This window comes from Euprymna scolopes, chromosome 1 (assembly GCF_053919585.1).
Source record: "Euprymna scolopes isolate OS-2025 chromosome 1, ASM5391958v1, whole genome shotgun sequence".
NCBI lineage: Eukaryota > Metazoa > Mollusca > Cephalopoda > Sepiida > Sepiolidae > Euprymna > Euprymna scolopes.
The window spans coordinates 19,882,436-19,907,542 of NC_136482.1; the positions used below are offsets into that span (position 1 = coordinate 19,882,436).

The 25,107-nt window shown below is 30.2% G+C and overlaps 1 protein-coding gene across 2 annotated transcripts in view; it reads right to left on the reverse strand.

The window, feature by feature from the left end:
- The window catches only part of LOC145284295 (protein fantom-like), a 123,801-nt gene that overhangs the window by 67,281 nt on the left and 31,413 nt on the right, over nt 1–25,107 (reverse strand). For both annotated transcript variants that reach the window (XM_080133207.1, XM_080133165.1), the window contains exons 12-15: nt 22,640–22,786; nt 15,986–16,059; nt 13,934–14,073; nt 7,243–7,349 (exon numbers count right to left, since the gene is read on the reverse strand). In XM_080133207.1, the coding sequence (XP_079989333.1) occupies nt 7,243–7,349; nt 13,934–14,073; nt 15,986–16,059; nt 22,640–22,786 (468 nt within the window). The remainder of the gene's footprint in view (nt 1–7,242; nt 7,350–13,933; nt 14,074–15,985; nt 16,060–22,639; nt 22,787–25,107) is intronic.

Sequence of the window (25,107 nt, forward strand, 5' to 3'; positions counted from 1 at the left end):
TTTTTTTTTTTTTTTGCTTGATTGGGGTTTAACAATTATTGATCGAATTCAATGTCAATCTCATATTTGAACTTTCAAATATGAAGGTGCGTCCATTATTATGTCCTGTAAAAACCTTTTAGAATATCCTGAAGAAATTAATATTTGGGGAATATTTATTAATTGATATTTAATATTTATTGTTAAAATTTCACAAAAATAGAAGGTATCAAGATTTTCACAAAGGGATACTTTACATAAAACTAAATACACCCCATATTATTATCCTTTAAGCATAATGTTGTTTAGAAGTATATTTTGCACATAGAAATACACAAACATATGCACATATAACTTCATATAAATGGAGATTTGCTAACTCAACCAGCTCACTACAGTTTTGCAAAGTTTACTGCCTAAAATACTTGAAACAAAAGTTTTAAATAAACATTTCATTAATTCTTTTGTCATAAACAAGAAACAAAACTTTCACATTCATTTATATAGAAATTATTTTTTCTTTCAAATCTGTTTCAAAATCCAACTGTTAAACTAACAATTTCCCACATTTCATTTTAATTTAAATATCTTTAATTTATAAATAAAAAAAATTTGTTCACTGCAGAATGAGAATTTTAAAAATAATTGCGAGTTTCACATTATTTTTTTTTCATTTTAATTTAAACATCTTTAATCTCTATATAAATAAAATGAACTCATTTTTTCCCCTCCGACTTTGACGTTTATAGGACTGCACCTGCTTACATTTGGTGCAGCCGTATCGTTCACAAACTGAATCAGGACATCTGCCGTATATTATAGGCTTATTACATATCCAGTATCTCGCTGATCGGAGTTTCCTATATTCTGTCTGGTGAGAGTCCACTGTAAAAATCGGTTATATTAAATGGAAGTAGTAAAGTAAACTCTCTCTACAAAATTCATCCTTCCACCGCCACTCACTTACACCGTTCCTGGCCATTCACAGGAGACATTTAAAACCGAACACCGGTTAGAATTTATCTAAAAACTGGACTGGACTTACGCTGAAACGAACCACGCTTACTTTCCCATTGGTTAGCATAAAACATAAACACAAATTATAAAGCATTTATTTTATTAAAATTAGATTAAAACAGAACACAATCCGTTACCTGGAATTGAATTCACAATTACATTACTTCGATTTCGTTATTACCCGCGTGGTTAGAGTTTTATGAAAACCTGAATTGACATTTACGTGAAACGCACCAAGCTTACTTACACAAACACAACTTTCGTTTTGCTCTTTCCTTTCCTTCTTTTTTTCTTTCTTTCTTTCTTTCTTTCTTACCTTTCGTTGTCTTTTTCGCTTTTTGGGTGATGGAGGTGGGGGTACTTCCCTATGTTTCTCTTTCTTTCCATAAACATAAACACAAACTAAACGCTATACGTTATCTTGAATTGTATTACCGAACACATTACTTCGCTTACTCGACTTACATTAACTTTACACTCGCGTTGGGGGGACTACTTTCAGTTTACACGATATTTCACTTTTGTAAAGCTAATTCTTAACAAACTTCCTTTATAATCTTTCCTTTCGGTCTTTACTTCTTTCTTTCTTTTTTTTCCTTTTTCTGCTTTTTCCATTGTTAAAACGAAACGAAACGAAACGACACAACCTGATATTCCAGGTTTTACTTAAACTCTATCACTCTACGACTCTTACTTGTGTATCCAACTCTATTTATGCCACGTTCCTTTACTTTTACACCGTACCAGTTACCAGACGACATTCAGGTAAATAGAGTTTTATATGCGGCGATATTCACGTACATGGACTTCCCTTTGTGTTCTTTTTCTTGGGGGCCGGTTTACGTTACTACACGTTAGCCATGGATCGGGCGATCGCTGTCAAACGATAATACGACTTCTTCTTTTTTATTTTTTACTTGTATATTATGCTATCTTTCCACTAATTTCGGAATTCATACTCAGGCGATGGGTGACTTATTACATCAGTGGTTATTTATTTATTATTTTTTTGCAATTTATTACTTTTTTTCCCTTGGTGGAAGTTTCATTAAACCATTGATATGTCAGCAGACGACATTCGAATGGGAAGAAACCGACGACGACCACTACGACGACCACTACGACGACAATGCAGACAAACAGGTTTAATTCAAAAACACATCGTCTGCAACGGATCGCTTACACAAAATAATATATACCAAAATAATAAAACAACAACAACCAATAAACCAAAACAAATACACAATTACTTAGGAAAAAAAATATATATAATTACTATATTCTACCAAACTACATAAATAAACACTATTAATTTTTACACATACTTACATTTTTCAGCGTACGATTCTTGCGGTTATTCAATATTGTTGCATTTTTATTCTTTCCGGTTTGCAGTAGAACCTCTCTTTCTCCACTTTTTATTTCGTTCTTTATTTACTTCCTTTTTTTTGGGGGGGGGGACATCTACCAATGATTTTAACACACATTTTCCATTGCGTCAGGTACGAAATTTTACTTTGTTGTTTTTTGCGAACGCCAATATCATTCGGTTTGGCTCTATTTAATTCATGTTTTGTACTAACAAGGTGGTTTTTTTTTTTACAATGTCTTAGCACTTCACTTTACTAATTAACTCGGAAATACACCCAGAAAACTTTATTTTTCACGTGTACAAATACTTTTTTCCCCTTTGGCACATTAAGTTTACTCCTTACTCTTTCGAATACAATAGAAAACTCATAGGAAACCTACAAAAAATTTACGATAAATCGGCTTGCACAACTAAGTCCCTCATTTTTGCCCGCCCAGTTTTGCACAGTTTACATATTTGGGTCCTTCTGTTTGCCGGGGGGGGGGGCGATTATAACTTCCCCAAAACCGGGGTATTGGAAACATCCACAGCAATGTTTTTTTTTTTTTCCACAAACATTGGCCACTACAAGAACTATGCTTATTTCCATTTTTGTCCGCAATAAATAACAAATAAATATACATCATTACCGGTTTATTTCGTTTGCAAAATACAGTCTAATGTTTGCATTTACATAAACTTTATTCCCCTCATATATTAAAACATTGCGTGATCTCAAGTCACGTGATGTTGTCATGGGTGGCATCACACTTTTATTATCTGGTGACTTCCGACAAACGCTTCCTATTGTTCCACGTGGAAGTCCTGCTGATGAGCTCGATGCTTGCATTAAATTGTCATATTTGTGGAAGTACATCAAGACTGTAACCTTATCTACAAACATGCTTGTCCATCTTAATAGTGACCCATTGGCTGATAAATTTGCTTCCATACTTCTACAAATTGGAGATGGCAAAATTCCCACAGACAAACATGGTAAAATTGTAATTACTTCAAGTATTGGATCAATTGTTTCCTCACTCGCAGAACTTTGTAACAAAGCTTACCCAAATATAGCTGCAAATTATACTAATCCTCAATGGCTAACAGAAAGAGCAATTTTAGCTCCAAAAAATGATATGGTACACATCATCAATGACCAACTGCTTGATGAAATTCCAGGTGAGGAACAAATTTACACTTCTCTAGATTCTACTGTAGATAATGACCATGCTGTACAGTACCCTACAGAATTTTTAAATTCCTTGCAATTACCTGGTATGCCACCACACAAATTAAAACTGAAATCTGGATGTCCAATTGTGTTACTCAGAAACCTTGATGCTCCACGACTATGCAATGGAACAAGATTATGTGTAACACGAATGCAACCTCATGTGATAGAAGCAGTCATATTGACTGGTGTAGCTACAGGCGAATTGACATTTTTTCCTAGAATACCAATTATTCCATCAGATTCAACAATTCCATTTAAAAGGCTTCAGTTCCCAATAAAATTATGTTTTGCCATGACAATAAATAAGTCGCAAGGACAAACCTTGGCAGTGGTTGGTCTGAACTTACCTTCTTCTTGCTTTAGTCACGGACAGTTTTATGTAGGATGTTCACGGGTAGGTTCCCCACACAATCTATATATATTAGCACCAGAGGGTAGAACATCAAACATTGTGTATCCAAGAGCTTTATACAAATAGGAAAGCCAATTCTCCCTTCTATTATTATTTATAGTTATTTTCTGCTGTGAATTATCAGCATGGCAGTCTCATAAGTATTGTCCACACTCCACCCATATTCCTGTCAGGTCAATGTTTTAAAACTCTGATAGGAAATTCTTATGGGAAGTTTCTAATCTTTTTCATTATAGAATGTGTACCTTTTTCTATTCAAAATTTAATTTAATACAACCGTTCACTTCTTTCATGTTAAGTTACTTAAAATCACTAAACTCAGTTGCAGTGCTCCGTGGCATAGTGGTTAGCATGCCGGACAATTCACATTATATTTTCACATTCGCGCTGACCTACCGTAGTCTTTTTTTTTTTTTTTCATAAACACCTAAAATGGATTTTCTTGGTGGCCGAGTTGTTAACATTGCATGTTTTTTTTTTTTTTTCACACTTAATTTTCCAACTTCGCCCCAATACTCCGGGTTTGATCCTTCCTACTTACCTAACATCACTTTTTATTTATTAAACAATCCCCACCCCGGAAACAAACACCCGGGCAACAATTTTTTTTATTCTTTTGTTTTGATTTACTCAAAACCGCACACACCTCGAAACATCCGAGCAACGCTGGGTACCCCTGCTAGTTTATAAATAAAAAAATGTGTTCACTGCAGAATGAGAATTTTAAAAATAATTGCAAGTTTCACATTATTTTTTTTTCATTTTAATTTAAACATCTTTAATTTATAAATAAAAAAATGTGTTCACTGCAGAATGAGAATTTTAAAAATAATTGCGAGTTTCACATTATTTTATTAGGTTGGTGCAAAAGCTTTTGCTGATTTCAAATTTCATCTTGAAAATGAAAAGCTGTTTTTGAAAATCTTTATTCAAAATAATAATAATGCTATCTATAACTTGATTCTGTCAACAAGCTTATAAATGCCTTGCAAAATTATTTAGGTTTTGATGTGAAATATGAATCTGACCAAGGTTTTAGCTTCTCTTATGATGTTAATTTAAAACCATCTGAATGGTTTTGTAATCCTCAAAATAAACGATAATCTGAGTGTGCTCAGTCAGAAGAATGTGCAGATTTCCCAACTAAATTCTCCTAGATCTTTGGTCAGTAGTGTTGTATGAGAATGAGTATTATTATGATGGAAGATGACTCCATTTTTGTTAACTAAAGAAGGTAAGTTTCAGGTCAACACGGGTGAGATAATTACAGAAAAATATTATTGATGCTTTAATAAATTAAAAGAAAAAGTTATAAATTAATCATGGTGATATGTTTAAGTAATAACAAACTGGCAAAAAACTGTTATACCGACATTATAAACTGAAATGGCACACAAAATATTTTCAGTAGTGTACATACTAATTTAAGACAATTATATATATATATATTTTTTTAATTATTATTGAGATAACCAGTTTTGTTTTTGTTTGTTCGTTTTTCTGAATAAATGTATAAATGGAAAGTGAGGGAGCAAAATAAGTTAAAGATTAATTTATTAAGAGAAAAAAAAAAAGAAATTTCCTCAAGGAAAATAAACCTCAGCATGTTGGCTTAGAAAGTATCACAGTAATATACACTACTGTAGTGAAATAGCATTATCAATAGAAACCGACATCAAAAATCAAGATGGAGACTGAAAAAAGAAAAACACATGAAAACAAATTTAATAGTTTTTGGTAACATCTATATTATGTCCTGCATGTTAATAAAATTATTTATATTTATTAAAAATAATTAATAATGAAAATGTATGAAAATTTTTCTAAATAAATAATCAAAATTTATAAAATGAAATTGATATGCAGTCCAACAAAAGCATACTCAAAGACTCTCTTCCTAACTGAAATATCTATAAGATTAAATATGGAAATCAAGAAAATCAATTACAATTATAGGAGATCAGATCTTTATATCAAAACAAATTTAATTATATATGTTGTAGGAAAACCTTTTGATGACAAAAATGCAAGAAACAGAACAGCTAAAATATTTCTGAATAGAATGTCGCCCACCTCTTTGACTGGTCTATGCTCAAAAAATATATTTTCCAATATATTCTCTTATGATAAAATTCTCTTTATTGAGCACAGTTTTCAAAATTTTTGCCATGATTTTTGGGACAACATTTAACAGAAACCTCAATCTAATCGGACAATAGGTTTTTCTTTCATACTGGACCGACTGGAACTTTCAGAGATATCTTGCAACATGAATTCGTAAATAAGTGCATTTCAAATCCATAATCTTTGTAGAAATGAGACTCAAGATTAGAACAGTAGTCTGAAGAATTCAATATGAATTCTCTTTTAAGTTTTAATCTCAAACTTATTTAACTTCAAATCCTATTCTATATCACATGACTAGACTGAACCAATCAATGACTATATACTGAATGTTTTGTTGCTAAAACACCCACAAAATTATTAATCATCTCTCCAATAACAAACACTCTGAGTTCCATTTAAATCTCCATGTCTATTTGATTAGGCTGTCTGAAAATATTGGTTTCTTAACTTAAATGCACCAAACATTGATCTTATTTTTTTCCTTTCCCTTTGCAAAACTCAATCATGTTCTGCAATGCCAAAAATGACAATTTTTCTCTAAAAATCAACCAAACTATACACCATGAATAAATATTTTTGGCATGAAATAACCCTAAATGCGTGTAATTTGTTTTGCACACATTTGGGGTTATTTCATGCCAAATCCAGTAATTTTTGAAAAAAAGGTTTTCTATAAATATTTATTTGTATTTGGAGTATTCATGGTGTTATTCGTATCCATGGTGTTTGGTTTGGTTGATATATAATCAAACCAAACACGACGAATAAATATTTGTAGATATAAAAATCTTGAAACATATGACCTTTTTTCTTCCAAAATTACCGGATTCTACATTAAATAACCCGGAATGGGTTGATATGCCATAAAACAAAACAATCCAACTAAACCATAACTAGACACAACCAATCAAAGACATCTATCTTCATCTGGGATGGAGGTGAAACTATGATCAAATCGTATCATTGATTAGCCGAAGTAAATCCGATTAATTTTAACTCTAAAGCATAGTATTACCAAATGATATGCAACATGTTTTTAAAAATTTTAAATCTTATAAATCTGTTTTTTTGTTGAAAATAATTTATTTTCTTGGGATTTGGTTGTATATTTTAACTTACGTCTGTGAAGAAACTCATTTTGTTCTTCAAATCATCATGTTGTTCTTTTAATTGGAAGAATTCGATGCGTAATTCACGCAATTTTTGTTCTGCTGTTTCATGTTCAGCTGAAACAAAAAACGTGACATTTAATAGATGCAAACTATTAAAAGCTTGATAGTTTCGATTAGGGTCTTGTGGTTTCAAAATATAAAAGCATTAATCTGTATATGAAAGAATAAACTGTTTTCAGAAAAACAAATATGGGAGAATAATAAGTCAAGTGTTTGGCAGCAGAGGGAACACCTTGAAATTAAGAGTTGGTACGAATTATGGCATCAGTGAAAAGGAGTGCTGTAAATTTCTGTTTAGATTACAGATCTTTTCTTCAAACCAAGCAAATATTGTTGCAACTCGCATTCAAAAAGAGAAAATTATAGAGAAACATCCAAACAATTATTAAGAATAGAAAAGAAGGTTTACTAAACAGAAAATACAAAGTGAAAAGAGTAATTTAGCAATCACAATGTTGAACTAACAAGTCCTGTGAGATCTTTTTAGTTCTCATTCATTTTATAAAGAAAAACAGACATTTTGTTCTAATATATGATAATATATTGATATTTTAATATGTGATAATATGCCAGGGCTATAAGTGTTTGCAAATATGAATTTCTTTTTTTCAATCCTATATCATTTTTTTTTTTTTTTTTTTTTTAACATTTTCACTCCAAACAAGGCACATTGCCATTTTGGTGTAGGGGGCTACTATCAGGGGCAACAACTACTAGGGTATTATGTTGGGATTTGGGCAGCAAGATATCGGTTCACGTTACACTTGAACTTCTGCATGTCAGTACAGTTGGGGAAGCAGTGGCCTGGAATGGAATTCCAGAGTTTAGCGGTTCTGGGGAAGAAATTACTGGAGTAGAAAAATCTTTTACATCTAGGGATCTCTACTGTATGGGGGTGGGATTTAGCTGCCTGTCGGGTTTGTCGAGGGTGTCTACGTCGTGGGGGCACAAGTGTCTGCAGTTCGCCAGAGCATTCACCATTCAAATATTTGTAGAACAGGCAAAGGGATGCAACATTACGTCGATGAGACAGAGGCTGAAGCTTAGATGCCAGTTCAGGGCCTATACATTCAGAGATTACAGTGAGGATGTCTGCTGTGGAACGGGGTTGTCTAAATCCATATTGTTTGTCAGTCAGAAGTTTAGCATCTGTAAGGTGATGGACTAGAGCATGGTTAATTAAGGTCTCAAATATTTTGGTGAAAAATGGGGCGATAATTAGATGGGTCAGTTCTTTCATCAGAATTCTTGAATACTTAGGATTTTCTGAAGCAGTTTTCCAACAGTCCGGAAAGCAAGATTCATTAAGGCATTTGTTGTAGAGTTTGGAGAGAACTGGAGCTACTTCGGCTGAGCACTTTTTTAATAGCACAGCTGGGATGAGATCAGGTCCACATGCTTTTGAAGTGTCAAGGTTTTTTATGATAGCAAGCATCTGAGCAAGGGTGATTTTTAAATCGTCTAGCGTGGCGTCTGTCCGCAAAAGAAAGTCAGGCAGGGGGTGGTTGGAAGGGTCCAGTGCGGAGTTTGAGGCAAACTGACTGGCAAGCATGTTAGCCTTGTCGGTTGCTGAGCAAACAAGCTCATGATTGTTGGTTAGTGGGGGAATTGTTGATTGCCCATTATTTACTACACTGTTGTAGATTTTCCAGAAGTCACGCGTTCCTAATTTTTGTGCTTCTATGCGTTTTTTAGTGGTTTCAGTAAATTCTCTCCTAGCTGTCGCTATTTCTTTCTTAACGTTACTTCTAGCTTCTATATACTTCTGTCTGTTTGAACTGGACTTATGTCAGTTAAATCTGTGGTATGCATGCTGCCTTTGAGCAATGGCAGTTGCGCAAGTAGAAGTAAACCATTGGGGAGAGTGGGGCTTGCTATAAAATTTCCGCAGTAGGATTCTTTTTTTCTAAACCAGTGTAATCCTCTACTTAATAATGAAGACCAAGGTGTATTTTTATTTTTAAAAATTGTAAAAGTAATTGTTAATATTGATTTAAATATATTAAATAAAATATTAGTTATTTAATATAAAGGACTCATTCAAGGCACACACACACACACACATATATATATGAACAAATGATTAATAAAACATGTTAAAAGACATCTTGAAAAAGAGTTAAAAACATATTTAATTTTAAAAAAGGAAACACAAGATAAGTGGATAGTCCTTAATCCGCGGAGTTTCAAAGAAATACTCTCCTTCTCATCAGAGGGCAGGAATTAGCAAAATGCAGGATCGGATTTTGCATATAAAAGTATTTAATGAAACTACAAGTAAGTCACAGATCTTACTTGGTTAAAAAAAAGGGTGAGGTAAGGGGAACAGGAGGCAAAAGAAAAATGTTAAAAAGATTTCACATGAATGGATAGTCCGGTGAAGGGTAAAAATCCAAAAATGGTAAAATCCAAAACGGTTGAATTTAAAATTTCAATCCAATGGGTAAATTCCAAATGGTCCAAAATAATCCAAAAGGCAGAGTTCCTTGGAGAAAAGCGCAAATGGAATGAATTCCAAATCATTAAAAGAAAAGCACTGGAGAGAATAATTAAAACACGTCTGTCAAGGCTGGATGAATCAAAAAAATAAAGGTTTAAAAAAAAAAAAAAAAAAAAAAAAAAAAAAACTCGAAAAGCGGTGAAAGTTTAAATTTGAAAAGCAAGGTCAAACTGACCCAGACAAAAAGATAACATTTGCGCTTTTCTCCAAGGAACTCTGCCTTTTTTGGATTATTTTGGACCAAAACTACTAAGCTGATCCGGATGAAATTTTGGATGGATCTTTATTATGATAATAATAAGTATTATAGTAACCGCTTTGATGCACAGTTAGTGATTAATATTTAATGCAAAAATAAGTGCAAAATTAACCATATTCAACCATCAATTTGATACAAAGTACTCATTCTAAGTTAATGGGATATAACTTAGCTGTCACTAACAGGCTAAAAGTCTAGTATAGATATACTTGGTCTTCATTATTATAAACAACATTAACTTTTATATGTTGAGGATACTTATTTCTGCAAGATATGTAAGCATATCAAAGTGTTTTCACACGTAATGATATGAGCACCAATTTTGTTTTCACTATGTACATCTAATACAATCAATTAAAATGCTTTTTTTATTAGTTAAAAGATGGAGTTAAATCAATTATGCTCCTTAATCTTAGAATTAACATTTTCAAGACTGATAACGCCAGAATTCTTCAAATTTTATTATTTCAAAATTCAATATGATGACCCATAATTCTTACATATATATGTTCTAATTCTATATAAGTATGGGACTCCTAGCTGAACAATAAATGTGTTTTTTTTTTCAGCCAGAGAAATAGAGATTTTTCCCAACAGTAATTGTCACTCATTTGTTATTAGCAGAGGATGCAGAACAAATGCTGGTACTCGCGAGTGGTAGTTGATGTAAAACCATAGCCATCCATCAACAATCAACAGACCAAACACTTGTGTTCTGTGCTATTCTTCTCCATCTGCTCTGACTGTGCTGTTTTGGTGATTGTGTAGGGCACAAACCCTGATTTACAAGTATAGAAAAAAAATAAAACGATGCAAAAAAAAAAAAAAAAAAAAAAAAAAACACACACACAAACTCTGACGCATTATTGTTAATCATTTCCTCTCATTGTCAGAGGTCTTGGCTGGAAGGGAGGAGGAAGAATACATAGCATCACAGTTGATAACACTGTGCGACACTCAAAAACATACTGAAGATCTGTGGCCATTTTTGTATGTTGGAAAATCAATTTCTGGCCTACTTTTTGTTGAATTAGGTACAGATTTTTTGCAAAATTGTCACCTGTGTAGAATTTTGCAGAGAATTTTAGCGATGTGAGTGATGAACATGGTAAGAGATGCCATCAGAATATTTCAGTGATAGAGAAACCTTTTAAAGGAAAACTGAACGCTGACATATTGTTAGACTACTGCTGGAACATCAAAAGGGAGGATGACACTCAGCATACAAGGGTTAAGAGGATAATTGTTGTTTCAACTGACAATTCTGTATTTTTAATACATAACCAATAATAATAAAATATGATTTATATATATTCTGTATTTTTAATACATAACCAATAATAATAACATGATTTATATATATTCTGTATTTTTAATACATAACCAATAATAATAACATGATTTATATATATTCTGTATTTCTAATACATAACCAATAATAATAACATATGATTTATATATATTCTGTATTTTTAATACATAACCAATAATAATAACATATGATTTATATATATTCTGTATTTTTAATACATAACCAATAATAATAACATGATTTATATATATTCTGTATTTTTAAGACATAACCAATAATAATAACATATGATTTATATTCTGTATTTTTAATACATAACCAATAATAATAAAATGATTTATATATATTCTGTATTTTTAGTACATAACCAATAATAATAACATATTATTTATATATATTCTGTATTTTTAATACATAACCAATAATAATAACATAAGATTTATATATATTCTGTATTTTTAATACATAACCAATAATAATAACATAAGATTTATATATATATTCTGTATTTTTAGTACATAACCAATAATAATAACACATGATTTATATATATTCTGTATTTTTAATACATAACTAATAATAATAACATATGATTTATATATATTCTGTATTTTTAGTACATAACCAATAATAATAACATATGATTTATATATATTCTGTATTTTTAATACATAACCAATAATAATAACATATGATTTATATATATTCTGTATTTTTAATACATAACCAATAATAATAACATATGATTTATATATATTCTGTATTTTTAATACATAACCAATAATAATAACATATTATTTATATATATTCTGTATTTTTAATACATAACCAATAATAATAACATATGATTTATATATATTCTGTATTTTTAATACATAACCAATAATAATAAAATATGATTTATATATATTCTGTATTTTTAATACATAACCAATAATAATAACATATGATTTATATATATTCTGTATTTTTAATACATAACCAATAATAATAACATAAGATTTATATATATTCTGTATTTTTAATACATAACCAATAATAATAACATATGATTTATATATATTCTGTATTTTAATACATAACCAATAATATTAACATATGATTTATATATATCCTGTATTTTAATACATAACCAATAATAATAAAATATTATTTATATATATTCTGTATTTTTAATACATAACTAATAATAATAACATATGATTTATATATATTCTGTATTTCTAATACATAACCAATAATAATAACATATGATTTATATATATTCTGTATTTTTAATACATAAGCAATAATAATAAAATATGATTTATATATATTCTGTATTTTTAATACATAACTAATAATAATAACATGATTTATATATATTCTGTATTTCTAATACATAACCAATAATAATAAAATATGATTTATATATATTCTGTATTTTAATACATAACCAATAATAATAACACATGATTTATATATATTCTGTATTTTTAATACATAACCAATAATAATAAAATATGATTTATATATATTCTGTATTTTTAATACATAACCAATAATAATAACATATGATTTATATATATTCTGTATTTTTAATACATAACCAATAATAATAAAATATGATTTATATATATTCTGTATGTTTAATACATAACCAATAATAATAACATATGATTTATATATATTCTGTATTTTTAATACATAACCAATAATAATAACACATGATTTATATATATTCTGTATTTTTAATACATAACCAATAATAATAACACATGATTTATATATATTCTGTATTTTTAATACATAACCAATAATAATAACACATGATTTATATATATTCTGTATTTTTAATACATAACCAATAATAATAACATATGATTTATATATATTCTGTATTTTTAATACATAACCAATAATAATAAAATATGATTTATATATATTCTGTATTTTTAATACATAACCAATAATAATAAAATATGATTTATATATATTCTGTATTTTTAATACATAACCAATAATAATAACATATGATTTATATATATTCTGTATTTTTAATACATAACCAATAATAATAAAATATGATTTATATATATTCTGTATTTTTAATACATAACCAATAATAATAACATATGATTTATAGTACATGAAAACGGTGCCTAATCTAGAGAAATAAAGGTCAGATTTAGTACCAGGATACTTTTCTTACCACGAAATAGGTGATATGTGGTATGTACGTTTTTTATCCTGAAATTTATTGCACAATGTAACCATTCCAGTGACTATCAACTAATTATCGAGTTATCTCCCCTTTTTTTTTAGATTGTTTTTAAAATGGTAGATAGATAAAACAACCACTCTTCTCTTACTAATAAAACTTGATCAATTTATGTAATTTTTTAAATACAATATTTTCATTTTGCCACATGTATGTATATCGTACAGATTTTTGTTTTTTTTAATATGGGGGAATTCTGGACAAAAACTCCAGTAACTCTAGTATTATTTACTATTATTTTTTCAGAATTTAACTTCTCATCTCTATGTGCAACATATTCCAATGAATGAAAGTGAAAACATGTTACCTATTTCTGTGTTGAGTCTGTCGATTACACTGCCTTTTTCTCCAAGGTCTGCTTTCAAAGTTGCTTCTAATTGTGCAATCTGCACTTTAAGTGCACTTTCCCTTTGACGCCATTCCCGTTCACGTTGCATATCAAACGCACTATGAAAGAAAACAAACAAGTTTGTAAGAAATAGAGACAATTCACAATTTTATCTGAAAGATAATAGAAGAAACTACTCACACAAGCGACAACACATCTGTTTGGCACATCAGGTACAGGAATTGTGTAAAGAAAAAGGTAAAGGAGTTGTGTATGTAGCTGGATGTATTTTTATATGTGGTATTAATTTTCATATGAGGGAAATAGCTGCTTTAAAAAGGACGAATTAGGGAAGACAGGGAGTTGAGTGACAGATGAGAAAAAGCATCAAAACTGAGATTTGTTTTGGGTGTAAATTACAGTGTTAGTGAAGAGTAGTTTCATTGGTTTTCCTTTCGGTATTACGTTAAATCAAAATTGAATCATGTTGTCATTCAAATAAGAATAAATATAAAATTTGAAAATTGTATTAATTTTGCTAAACAATTTTCAGCAATAAATATTTCCATGAAGTGGATATTCATTTCATTTATATATTAGATATACATACTCAATGTTAATTAAAATGTATTGAAATTGTTTTAGTTTTTAATTATAATTTATTTCAACATTTTTTAAACATATATAGAAAAAGAAATAAAATTTTACTTGCAAGGGAGACAACTCTTTTTGCTTCTGAATTTTTTAAATAAGGAATGATAGTTTGATTATTTGGACTACTGTTTTCATCTTAAGTGTTAGTTTCAGTCAATTAACCTCCAACTGTCTTCAGATTTGTCTTGTTAAACTCAGGAATCTTTTTGTCCAACTCAAAAATCTGCACAAAATTTTGAATGAAACCCTTTATTTAATCCACAGGAGTAGCATGCCCTAGTTTTGTTAGCTATGACCAAGTAAATGTCCAAGGTAATTCACGATTTTATTCTTAGTAATTTCCGCACTGAGGATTGAACCTTCAACCTCCAACAGAGGGTTGCTTAGAACCAAATTTTATTTAGTACTTTATCTATTATGCCAAAGATCTGTGTACAGATTCTCAAGTCCAGCAGAAAGATTTTCAAGTTCGACATTGGAGGTTACATTGGCTAAAACATTGAGAAAAAACACAAGATGAGAATAATAGTCCGAATAATCAATATAATACAACTCTTATCATTTTTTTCAACTAAAAGAGTTGTTCACTTTTGTGATTTTGAATTTTTCAACAAATTTGAGAAACTTTGTTAAATTTCGGAACCTATGTAGGATTTCAAACTGAATTCTATATTTAATCCCAGGGTTAGGTTTTCGTTTCATCAACCAACATGACTGACAGAATGAGAACAATCTACCCATGGGAATTAAATAAAGGATTCAGTTTGAAATCGTGTATAGACTCCAGAGTACAACATAAAGATTCCAAAGTCAAAGAAGCTGAGAGATTACATTAGGGAAACATCGCAAAAATAATAGTTTCGTTTTCACAAAAATATTGGAGTTTTTTGATACTTAATAACATTAATTATGTCTTGTAAACAAATAACTATTTTAAAATCATAAAAATCTATGAAGTACTTATACAGTGTGGGGTACAGATAAAAATTTGCATTACACAGGTGAAAATCATAGTTCCAAACAAATAAACAGGAAAACCCTTTGATAAACTTACATATCAAGCACAAACAGTAAGTAAAAACAATACAAATAAGGAAAAATGATTGAATAGAATTTCAACCGGAGTTATCCTGAAAAAATTTGTTCTGGCAAAAATTTACTTTCACTATGACTAATGTTTGTGCAAAATTTTTTTTAAATCCAAGGCGAACTTATTGAGAAAAGTGCGAACAAAGAATAAACAAACAAAAAAACAAGAGTGAATTAGGAGGTCCAAACACTCCTTTGTCAATCAAAAACAGATTTTTTGTTTCTCCTCAACTTTTTCAAAAAATAGTGACCAGAAAACAAGAGAAAAAACAAAATTGTACCACTTACCTCCGTGTTAACTTTTCATTTGACTCAACTAAAAGTTGCTTATCATTTTTTAAGCCACTTATTTGCTCTTGGAGCTAAAAAAAAAAAAATAAATAAAATAAGAAAAAAGAACAATATATATTTTGGTTTCAGGGAACTGAGAAATTAAGCTTTATGTACTATTACCAGCTAGGCCTATAGAGCTCAGGAAACCTAACAAATCATTGCGGTGGACATTAAAATCCCTAAATAAGATTTGGGTGCTTGAGACAAAGCGTGAAGCCACTTGATGTAAGGAGCTAACAAGAATGAAAGATGATTATCACAAAGACAGAAGATGCCTGTTGACCTTAGTCTTGAAAGGACCAAGGCTATAGGTAGGAGGAAAACAATGAGCAGGAAGAGAGTTCCAAAACCTTGCAGTTCTTGGAAAAAAGCTACTACAATGAAATACTGAAACAGTGAACTGATTGAGACCACTAGACCAACAAGTAAAACTACCTGGAACAAAAGAAGCAGGGAATAGAGTTATAGTCAGCTAATATATTTCCAGCGTAGCAGTGACGAGACAAATCAGTTTCTTCACTTTTATCGTTCTTTAGTATTTGTATTGTGAAGCAATTTATTGAAATAAAATATAATAAAAGGACATTATTGAAAAATATACAATAAAAATTAACAAAATTATACAGATAAAAATTAACAAAATTATACGGAGAAAAATTAACAAAATTATACGGAGAAAAACAACACAATTAGTCTTTTTATGCACTTTTAAGAACAAAATTAAAAAATAAAAGTTTTTATTTTATTTGACATTTTATAGGAAATATATGTTTATGAAATTATAAAAATGAACTTTTTTTTTTATTTTAAAAATAATTTTTATTTGAATGTATGGATTAAATTATGTTTATGAAAGTATAAAAATAAAATTATTGAAATCAAAATAACAAGTTCAAGCATCATAAAAAACGTATCCACTATATAATATTCCCAAAATAGTTTTAGAAGATTTTTCTTACAAAAAAAAAAAAAAAGGATGCAAATAGAGTTTTCAATAATTCTTTAAAAAAAGGAAAGGGTGCAAATAGAGTTTTCAATAATTCTTAAAAAAAAGTAAAACTAATTTCAATAATTCTTAATTAAAATATGACCATGAAAACTTTTCAATGATTATTAAATAAAAAAAAGAAAGATCAGAGAAACTTAAAAAAAAAGAGTACATGCACGGAAGAGATATAGACATGAGAGATAAAAAGCGAATGAACTGAGTTGCCATGTCACCACTTCTGGTAGTACTATGCCAGAAGTTAGGAAGTATGTTAGCTATAAAGTTATAAAAAGACTAAGACTATCAACATCGAGTCTGTGAAACAAAGGTTGCAGGAAAGAAGATAGAATGCGGCCACTGCATTTTATTAGAAACCCTCAAATGTGATAGAGATTCATCAGCCCAAACATAACAGTACTTCATACATCATCTGATAATAGATTTGTAGAGAATCGTCTCAGGTGTGTGCAAATGTTTAGAACAATAGAGAGAATCGATTTTATGAGAAACAGAAAGAGTAGCGGATTTAATACATGAACTCCAAAAAAGATTTGACGAGAAAGAAAAATGAATACGTTTAAGAATTGATTTCTCCTCAAGAGAAATTCATAAGAAAAAGGGACACACCTAGGATTTATGTTTTCAGTCAGCATTATATCTGTAACTAGCCTAGGTGCCCGGCGTTGCTCAGGTGTTTGGAGGTATGTGTTGAGCAAAAAAAAAAATAAGTGATTGTAGGCAAGCAGGTAGGCTCGAACCCATACCGTGAAAGAGAAAAGAATGTGAAAAAAAACAAAAAAACAAGTAACATCTTTGCCGTTACATCCATTGCCAAACCGGAAGTAGTGAAGGTTTAAATTAAGGCTAGTCAATCGAAAAAGGGAATGACTTTCGAAAATATCAACGAAAAAAGCAACTCCTCTTTGTAGAAAAGTGCCCAGTTGAGGGTGAAGGAATTAATATACATACATACATACATTTAAACAGACAGGTGAGATTTATATTATAGATGCCAGCATTTAGTAACAAACAAGGTTATTGTTAATTTTAATTGTTTGTTTTATCCTTCGTTTCAGTTACATTGCATGAGAGGTTAAGGCATGTACTAATGCCTGAACTTTGTTGCTACATTCGGACAATTAAACAGGCAGAACATGAAATTCTATAAATTGCATATCAGTATATCCTTTTTTTTTTGTTTGCACATCATAAATGGATGTCTAAAAAAAAATCAATTTTAAGTAAAAATATTATTAAGTGATTACGTGTTCTGATGAAATTAGTAAAAATATTATTAAGTAATTACGTGTTCTGACGAAATTAGTAAAAATATTATTAAGTAATTACGTGTTCTGCCGAAATTAGTAAAAATATTATTAAATAATTACGTGTTCTGCCGAAATTAGTAAAAATATTATTAAATAATTACGTGTTCTACCGAAATTAGTAAAAATATTATTAAGTAATTACGTGTTCTGCCAAAATTAGTAAAAATATTATTAAGTAATTACGTGTTCTGCCAAAATTAGTAAAAATATTATTAAGTAATTACGTGTTCTGACGATATTAGTAAAAATATTATTGAGTAATTACGTGTTCTGCCGAAATTAGTAAAAATATTATTAAGTAATTACGTGTTCTGCCGAAATTAGTAAAAATTCCAAAAATTATGAAATTGATTGAGTACAAAATTACAAAAAAATATGATTTATCAAATAATGCAGTTTTATTGATTTAATCTTTTCTAGTATAACAAACTGACTTATCTCCTTTGATTTGTTAACTTTCACTATTTCAAATTAGAAAATGAATAACAATGTTTTGTTTTTTTAATAATTCTAGCACATCTATCGATCATTTTTCCTAATTGTTTTAGAAATTTTTATTAATTTTGACATATGTAAATAATTATTAGTGTTCTTAGTTAAAATGCATTATTGATAATTTAAATATCTAATTATAATGTACAGGTGCCCCTTTTATTATAATGCAACTTACAGCTAATTGGAACAATTTATATGGAACTGTTTTTTTCCAAAACATAACTCAAGGCATTAAATTAGCTTTTAATTATTTTCATACTATTAGTTTGAGAAGAAGGTTCTTGTGGAGTTTTTAATTTTGATTTGAAATGATGTATTTTCAAATAAGTTTTTGTTATAATACCTTTACTTGATATATCATCTTAAAGAGTGTTTTTTGCTCTATCTAATCACTTAAATTACAATCGTTTTAAAAGAATTTTCAGAACGTTGAATACAAGATGAAAAAAAGAAAATTTGCATAATTTTCTTTTTTTAATTCAATCTAGGCTGAAAAGCTGCTGAAACAGCTTGCGATATCAACGAAGTGTTTGGCCCAGCAACCACTACTGAACGCACAGCAAAATGATGGTTAAAGAAATTTTGTGGTGGCGACAAGAGTCTTGAAGAAGATGAGTGTAGTGGTCAGCCATTGGATGTTGACAACAAGGAAGCCTTAGTCGAAGACAATCCACGCACAACTGTTCAAGAACTTGCTTCTGAATTAGACAATGCATACAACGATTTCCAACCGTTTGAGAGAGATTGAAAAAACAAAAAAAAACATTGATAACCAAAATAAACCCTGTTATTAAGTGTCATTTTCACTTAGGCAACGAGGACGACCTGTTTCTCACCGGGTTGTGACTTGCGGTGAAAAGTGGATTTTTTACAACTGTCAACACTCAGCTCAGTGGTTAGATGCCGACGAAGCTCCACAACACTTCTCAAAGCCAGAGTTGCACCAAACGAAGGTCATGCTGACCTTTTGATGGTCTGCAACCAGTCTCATCCATTAGTTTTTTGAATGCAGGCGAAACTATTATGGCAGAAAAGTACTGCTAACAAATGGATGAAATGCATCAGAAAGTTCAACAACAACTCCCAGAATTAGTCAACAGAAAAGGTCCAATTCTCCTCCACGACAATACCTAACAGCACGTTGTTTTTGACTTCATCGCCATCAGAATGCAGGATTTTTATGTTACTGGCATAAATACACTTATTTTACACTGGCAAAAGTGTGCTGATTCTAATGGTGCTTATTTCAATCAATAAATTCTTGTTTGAACAGAGATATGTTTATCTAAATTTAAAAGTTAAAAGCCACAAAAACTTTCTTGTCAAACTGATATTTAGAAACATTGTTAGCCTCCCTTTGATATCTATGCAGGGAAGAGATGGAGTTCCTCAGTAGTGGTGAATTGCAATACATTTAGGAAAGGGTGATTCTGTTCTGAATATAGGAAGCCTGTTGGCCCTGTACAACAATCTTCTAGTGATGGTGTCACAAACAAAACACTTGCTTCTAATTTGTCATGAGTCAGCACAAAAGTAATAAGGCTTAGAAAACTGTCATGACAATGCTCATGTCATTGTGCAATCTAGTTTAACCAGAAATAATGAAATAATATAAAATGGTAATTTCAACAGTATTTCTCACAGTTAACAGCTGGGTAGTTTGTTCCTTGCTAATGGAGTCAGAGATAGCTTTGTGGCCAAGTTCGAATGTCCCAACCGGCTGTAATTGGATTTAAGAGGATGGCCCAACAAAACCTTGTTTACAATTGACTTGAAAATGATAATGTTGTAGTCAGCTGGAAAACAGCCCTGTGATATAATGTTGCATATTAGCACTTCCGGGCATTGTAGAGTCACCTAAAGCAAGCTTATTGTTATAGAGATGTAGATGTTTTGAAGACGAAATACTCGGAGAAAATGTTTCAATAGCAAAGAGAAATTTGGAAAGATAAAACAATTTAATTTGGAATCGCAATAGAATATTTACGGTTAAAATGTTTAAGCAAGATAAATAACTAAGCAAAACAAAAGCATATTTACAGTTAGAGTATTATAAGAAGAGCTTGGAATTTTAAACAATAATAAGAACATAATCAAAGGGTGACCTGGTTAATGACCTGAGTAGTGACATCAGAAAATCAATTTATACATGTAGTCAGAGAGTCTTGAGTCTGAAGGTCGGGACATTCGAACCCTGCCACAAAGTCATTTCTGACTTCATTAGCAAGGAACAAACCACGCAGAGGCTGAGTTAGTGAGACAATGTCTAGGCTCCAGGACTGGCCTCTTAACATGCAATGAAGTTGATGGGCACAAGATAACAGAATGCAGACAGTAAGAAGCATGGCGTACTCTGGAAGGGACTGAACAGTGAAATAAATGATTACAAAAAAAAGTATAATTCGCGTCTTGATGTTTTCCTTTCGAGGGAAAAAATTTTGGCAGCGTGACAACATGCAAGAACCATTCAAAGGAGAAAGAAAAGGAAATAAGGTATATGCCCTATCTCAGCACCTCAGAACGAAAATATATATGTATACATTTTGTTTAAAGAACTGTCCCATATTAAATGAACTGTATTTTATGTGTAAACAGAAACCAATGCATTATACATAAACGAATTCACACTAGATGATTATAGATACATTGGTATAAACATATAGATGGCAAAGACACATTCCATATAGATATTGTTACACACACAGCAATATAACAATAGAGCTCCATAGGCAGACAGTTCTAGGAAAGAAACTTTGTTGGTGTAATTTGTGATTACAAAGTGAAGCACAAAGTGGAGGAAATTATTGACAGTGATTGTAACACAAAGTGGAGAAAATTATTGACAGTGATTGTAGCACAAAGTGGAGGAAATTATTGACAGTGATTGTAGCACAAAGTGGAGGAAATTATTGACAGTGATTTTAGCACAAAGTGGAGGAAATTATTGACAGTGATTGTAGCACAAAGTGGAGGAAATTATTGACAGTGATTGTAACACAAAGTGGAGGAAATTATTGACAGTGATTGTAGTACAAAGTGGAGGAAATTATTGACAGTGATTGTAGCACAAAGTGGAGGAAATTATTGACAGTGATTGTAGCACAAAGTGGAGGAAATTATTGACAGTGATTGTAACACAAAGTGGAGGAAATTATTGACAGTGATTGTAGTACAAAGTGGAGGAAATTATCGACAGTGATTGTAGCACAAAGTGGAGGAAATTATTGACAGTGATTGTAGCACAAAGTGGAGGAAATTATTGACAGTGATTGTAGCACAAAGTGGAGGAAATTATTGACAGTGATTGTAACACAAAGTGGAGGAAATTATTGACAGTGATTGTAGCACAAAGTGGAGGAAATTATTGACAGTGATTGTAGCACAAAGTGGAGGAAATTATTGACAGTGATTGTAGCACAAAGTGGAGGAAATTATTGACAGTGATTGTAACACAAAGTGGAGGAAATTATTTACAGTGATTGTAACACAAAGTGGAGAAATTATTGACAGTGATTGTAACTAAATGATTCTTTGTTATGAATGTTTTGTAGGATGGGGAGGGCTATAGTTTGAAACTTAGTTGAGCACTGGCTCTGAAAATAATGATAAAGGAGAGATAGACTCGCAATTTCTCTCCTATGGATAAAAATGTTGCAAGAAGGAGAAAAGAAAATCACCCACTAAGTTTTGAAAATGGTTTTGAAAGCAGGTTATGTTCTGAACAGCTCCTCTCCAAATGTGGCAACAGTACTAAATTTACAAATTGCGTCATTTATTTAAATTTCAATTGCTACTTACTTCAATAACGAGAGCATTTTTGGCTTTTGCTGTCTTCAATTCTTGCTGTGACATTAAATGTTTATTCTGCTCATCTTTCAACTGCAAATTGAGATTATCCATTTCCATTAAAACAGATTCATGACTGCGCCTCATAGTATGCAAATTCTGAAAGACAAAATTCCAACAAAAGGATAATTAACAATTTGTTAATATTAAACATTTAATTACTAAAAGAATAATTAGTAAAAATCTATTCTAACAGAATTACAATAATATTTGTCTTTTGTTTTTTTCAGCTTTTCATTAAGATTCTGCTCATGTTTCAACTGCAAATTGAGATTATCCATTTCCATTAAGACAGATTCATGACTGCGCTTCATGATATGCAAATTCTGAAAAGACGTACAACAAACAAAATTGCAACAAAAGGATAATTAACAATTCGTTAATCTTCTGCAAACATATAATATGGAGATTGAAACACACTAATTACTAAGGCAATAATCACTAAATAAATAAATGATAACTCGATTTGGTAAGGCACGCACATGTGTACATGGTTTCATTCATATTTTTGGATGGAGGTGACTCAGAAAAAATAAATAAATAAATAAATAAATAAACCAATTAGTAAAGCAATAATTAATCAGTAAAAATATATTCTAACAGAACAAAGACAATATCTACATATCATTCTCTTCTGTTTTTCATTTACATCAAGTAAAAACACTGTAATGTACTCGTGTATTATGTGGAAATAAATATTCTTATCAAACTTAGAAAAAAAATGATTGAGTTTAAGATTAATTACAAGTAAAAATCGATTTTTTTGTAAACTAGCAAGCCACTCGGTGTTGCCCGGTCATAAAATACACATAAATATTATATTTTAATTAATGCAGAATTCTTATTTATCATAAACAGAAATACCGTACGTATTAAATGTAATGTTAAATTCCTTACAAAAAAAAAAATGAAGTAAAAAATAAATGAAAAGAAAATGAGATGTGCATGTGAGTATTATGTTTTTTTCTAAACAGTTCACTTCTTGTACGAAAAAAAAAAATACTCAAGCTGAGATCAAAACTACAACCTAAAGACAGGGAATCAAGTATGATAACCATTACGCCAGCTTGACATGACTTTTAATTTGTGCTTTCAAACAAACTCATACTTAATGTAAGGAAGCTGAATATTTCATGATGCACGAAAACATAAAAATCTGATAGCCTCCCATGTACCAATTTTTCAATTTCTTTTTCAGAATGAAAACAGATTAAAAAGTTTTCTGCATGTCTGAATACTCTATATACCAAATTTCAAGTTTGTAGATAAAAGATTTGTTGAATATATATATAGGCTGAGAAGTGGCCTCACACACACATTCTCACTTTTATAGATATATAAATTGCAATGATATTTCTGATTTTTTTGAGATGAGGATTGGTTATTCGTATTATTTGGATTCATCGGACTACTGTTTTCATATTAAGTGTGATTTTCACAACGTTTCAGTTGATGTAATCTCTGACCTTCTTCAGGTGTATCTTGTCGAACTGACCTAGTATAGAATTTAATACGATATGGGAACCATTAATTAAAAACAATAATATATACAATAATAAATATAAACATTAATATATATAGATAGATAGATATATGTTAATATATAGTAATAAATAGTGATACTTACAAATAAAAACAAAATAGGTTTAAGGCTCCTAAAATTCATAGCAGAATTGTCTGCAATTAAATTAAAGACTGACTTTTCTCCTTTAATTTATAGGTCCTACAGAAACTTCTACTCTCATTAATGGTGGATTAGATAAAATACGATAAAACCAATTTATATTTTTAATAAAAAGTTTTACTCAATCATTTTTTCTGATTTTTGGTGAGGATATTAATTTCTGCATAATATATAAGTACATTAAAATGGTTTTATTTGGAATACGATTTTCAGTTGTGACTAATACTATAGAAGCACAAAAAAATAATCATTTTCATTTTAGCACATCCATCTTTAAGTTAGAAAAGTAATATTTAAAGGTTTAAAGATGCAACTAAAACTCGAAGAAGGTGGGTTCCTTTACTTCTACAATGCCACCATTTGTCCATGCATGGCGTATGAGTGCCACATATGAGCTGAGGCATCTACCACCAGTCTCTCACTCTTAAACAGGATTAAAAAGAAAAAGTCTCCAAGTATTTTAATGAAATGTACTCTGCTGAACTCATTATTTTGAATTATCTCCCTTGCTCTGCAAAATTGTGTCAAGAGATTATAGACTATTATTTAGCCATAAAATTTTATTTTCATTTCTTTTAAATAAATACTAGATCAATTTCCATCATGAGTACATGAGAAATATTTTTCTTAATTTTTCTTTTTTTTTGGGGGGGGGGGTATGGACTTGTGCTGAATATTCTTAAATAGCGCTAAAGTTACCAAACTAATTAAGCCATTCCATCCTGGTATAGAAGAA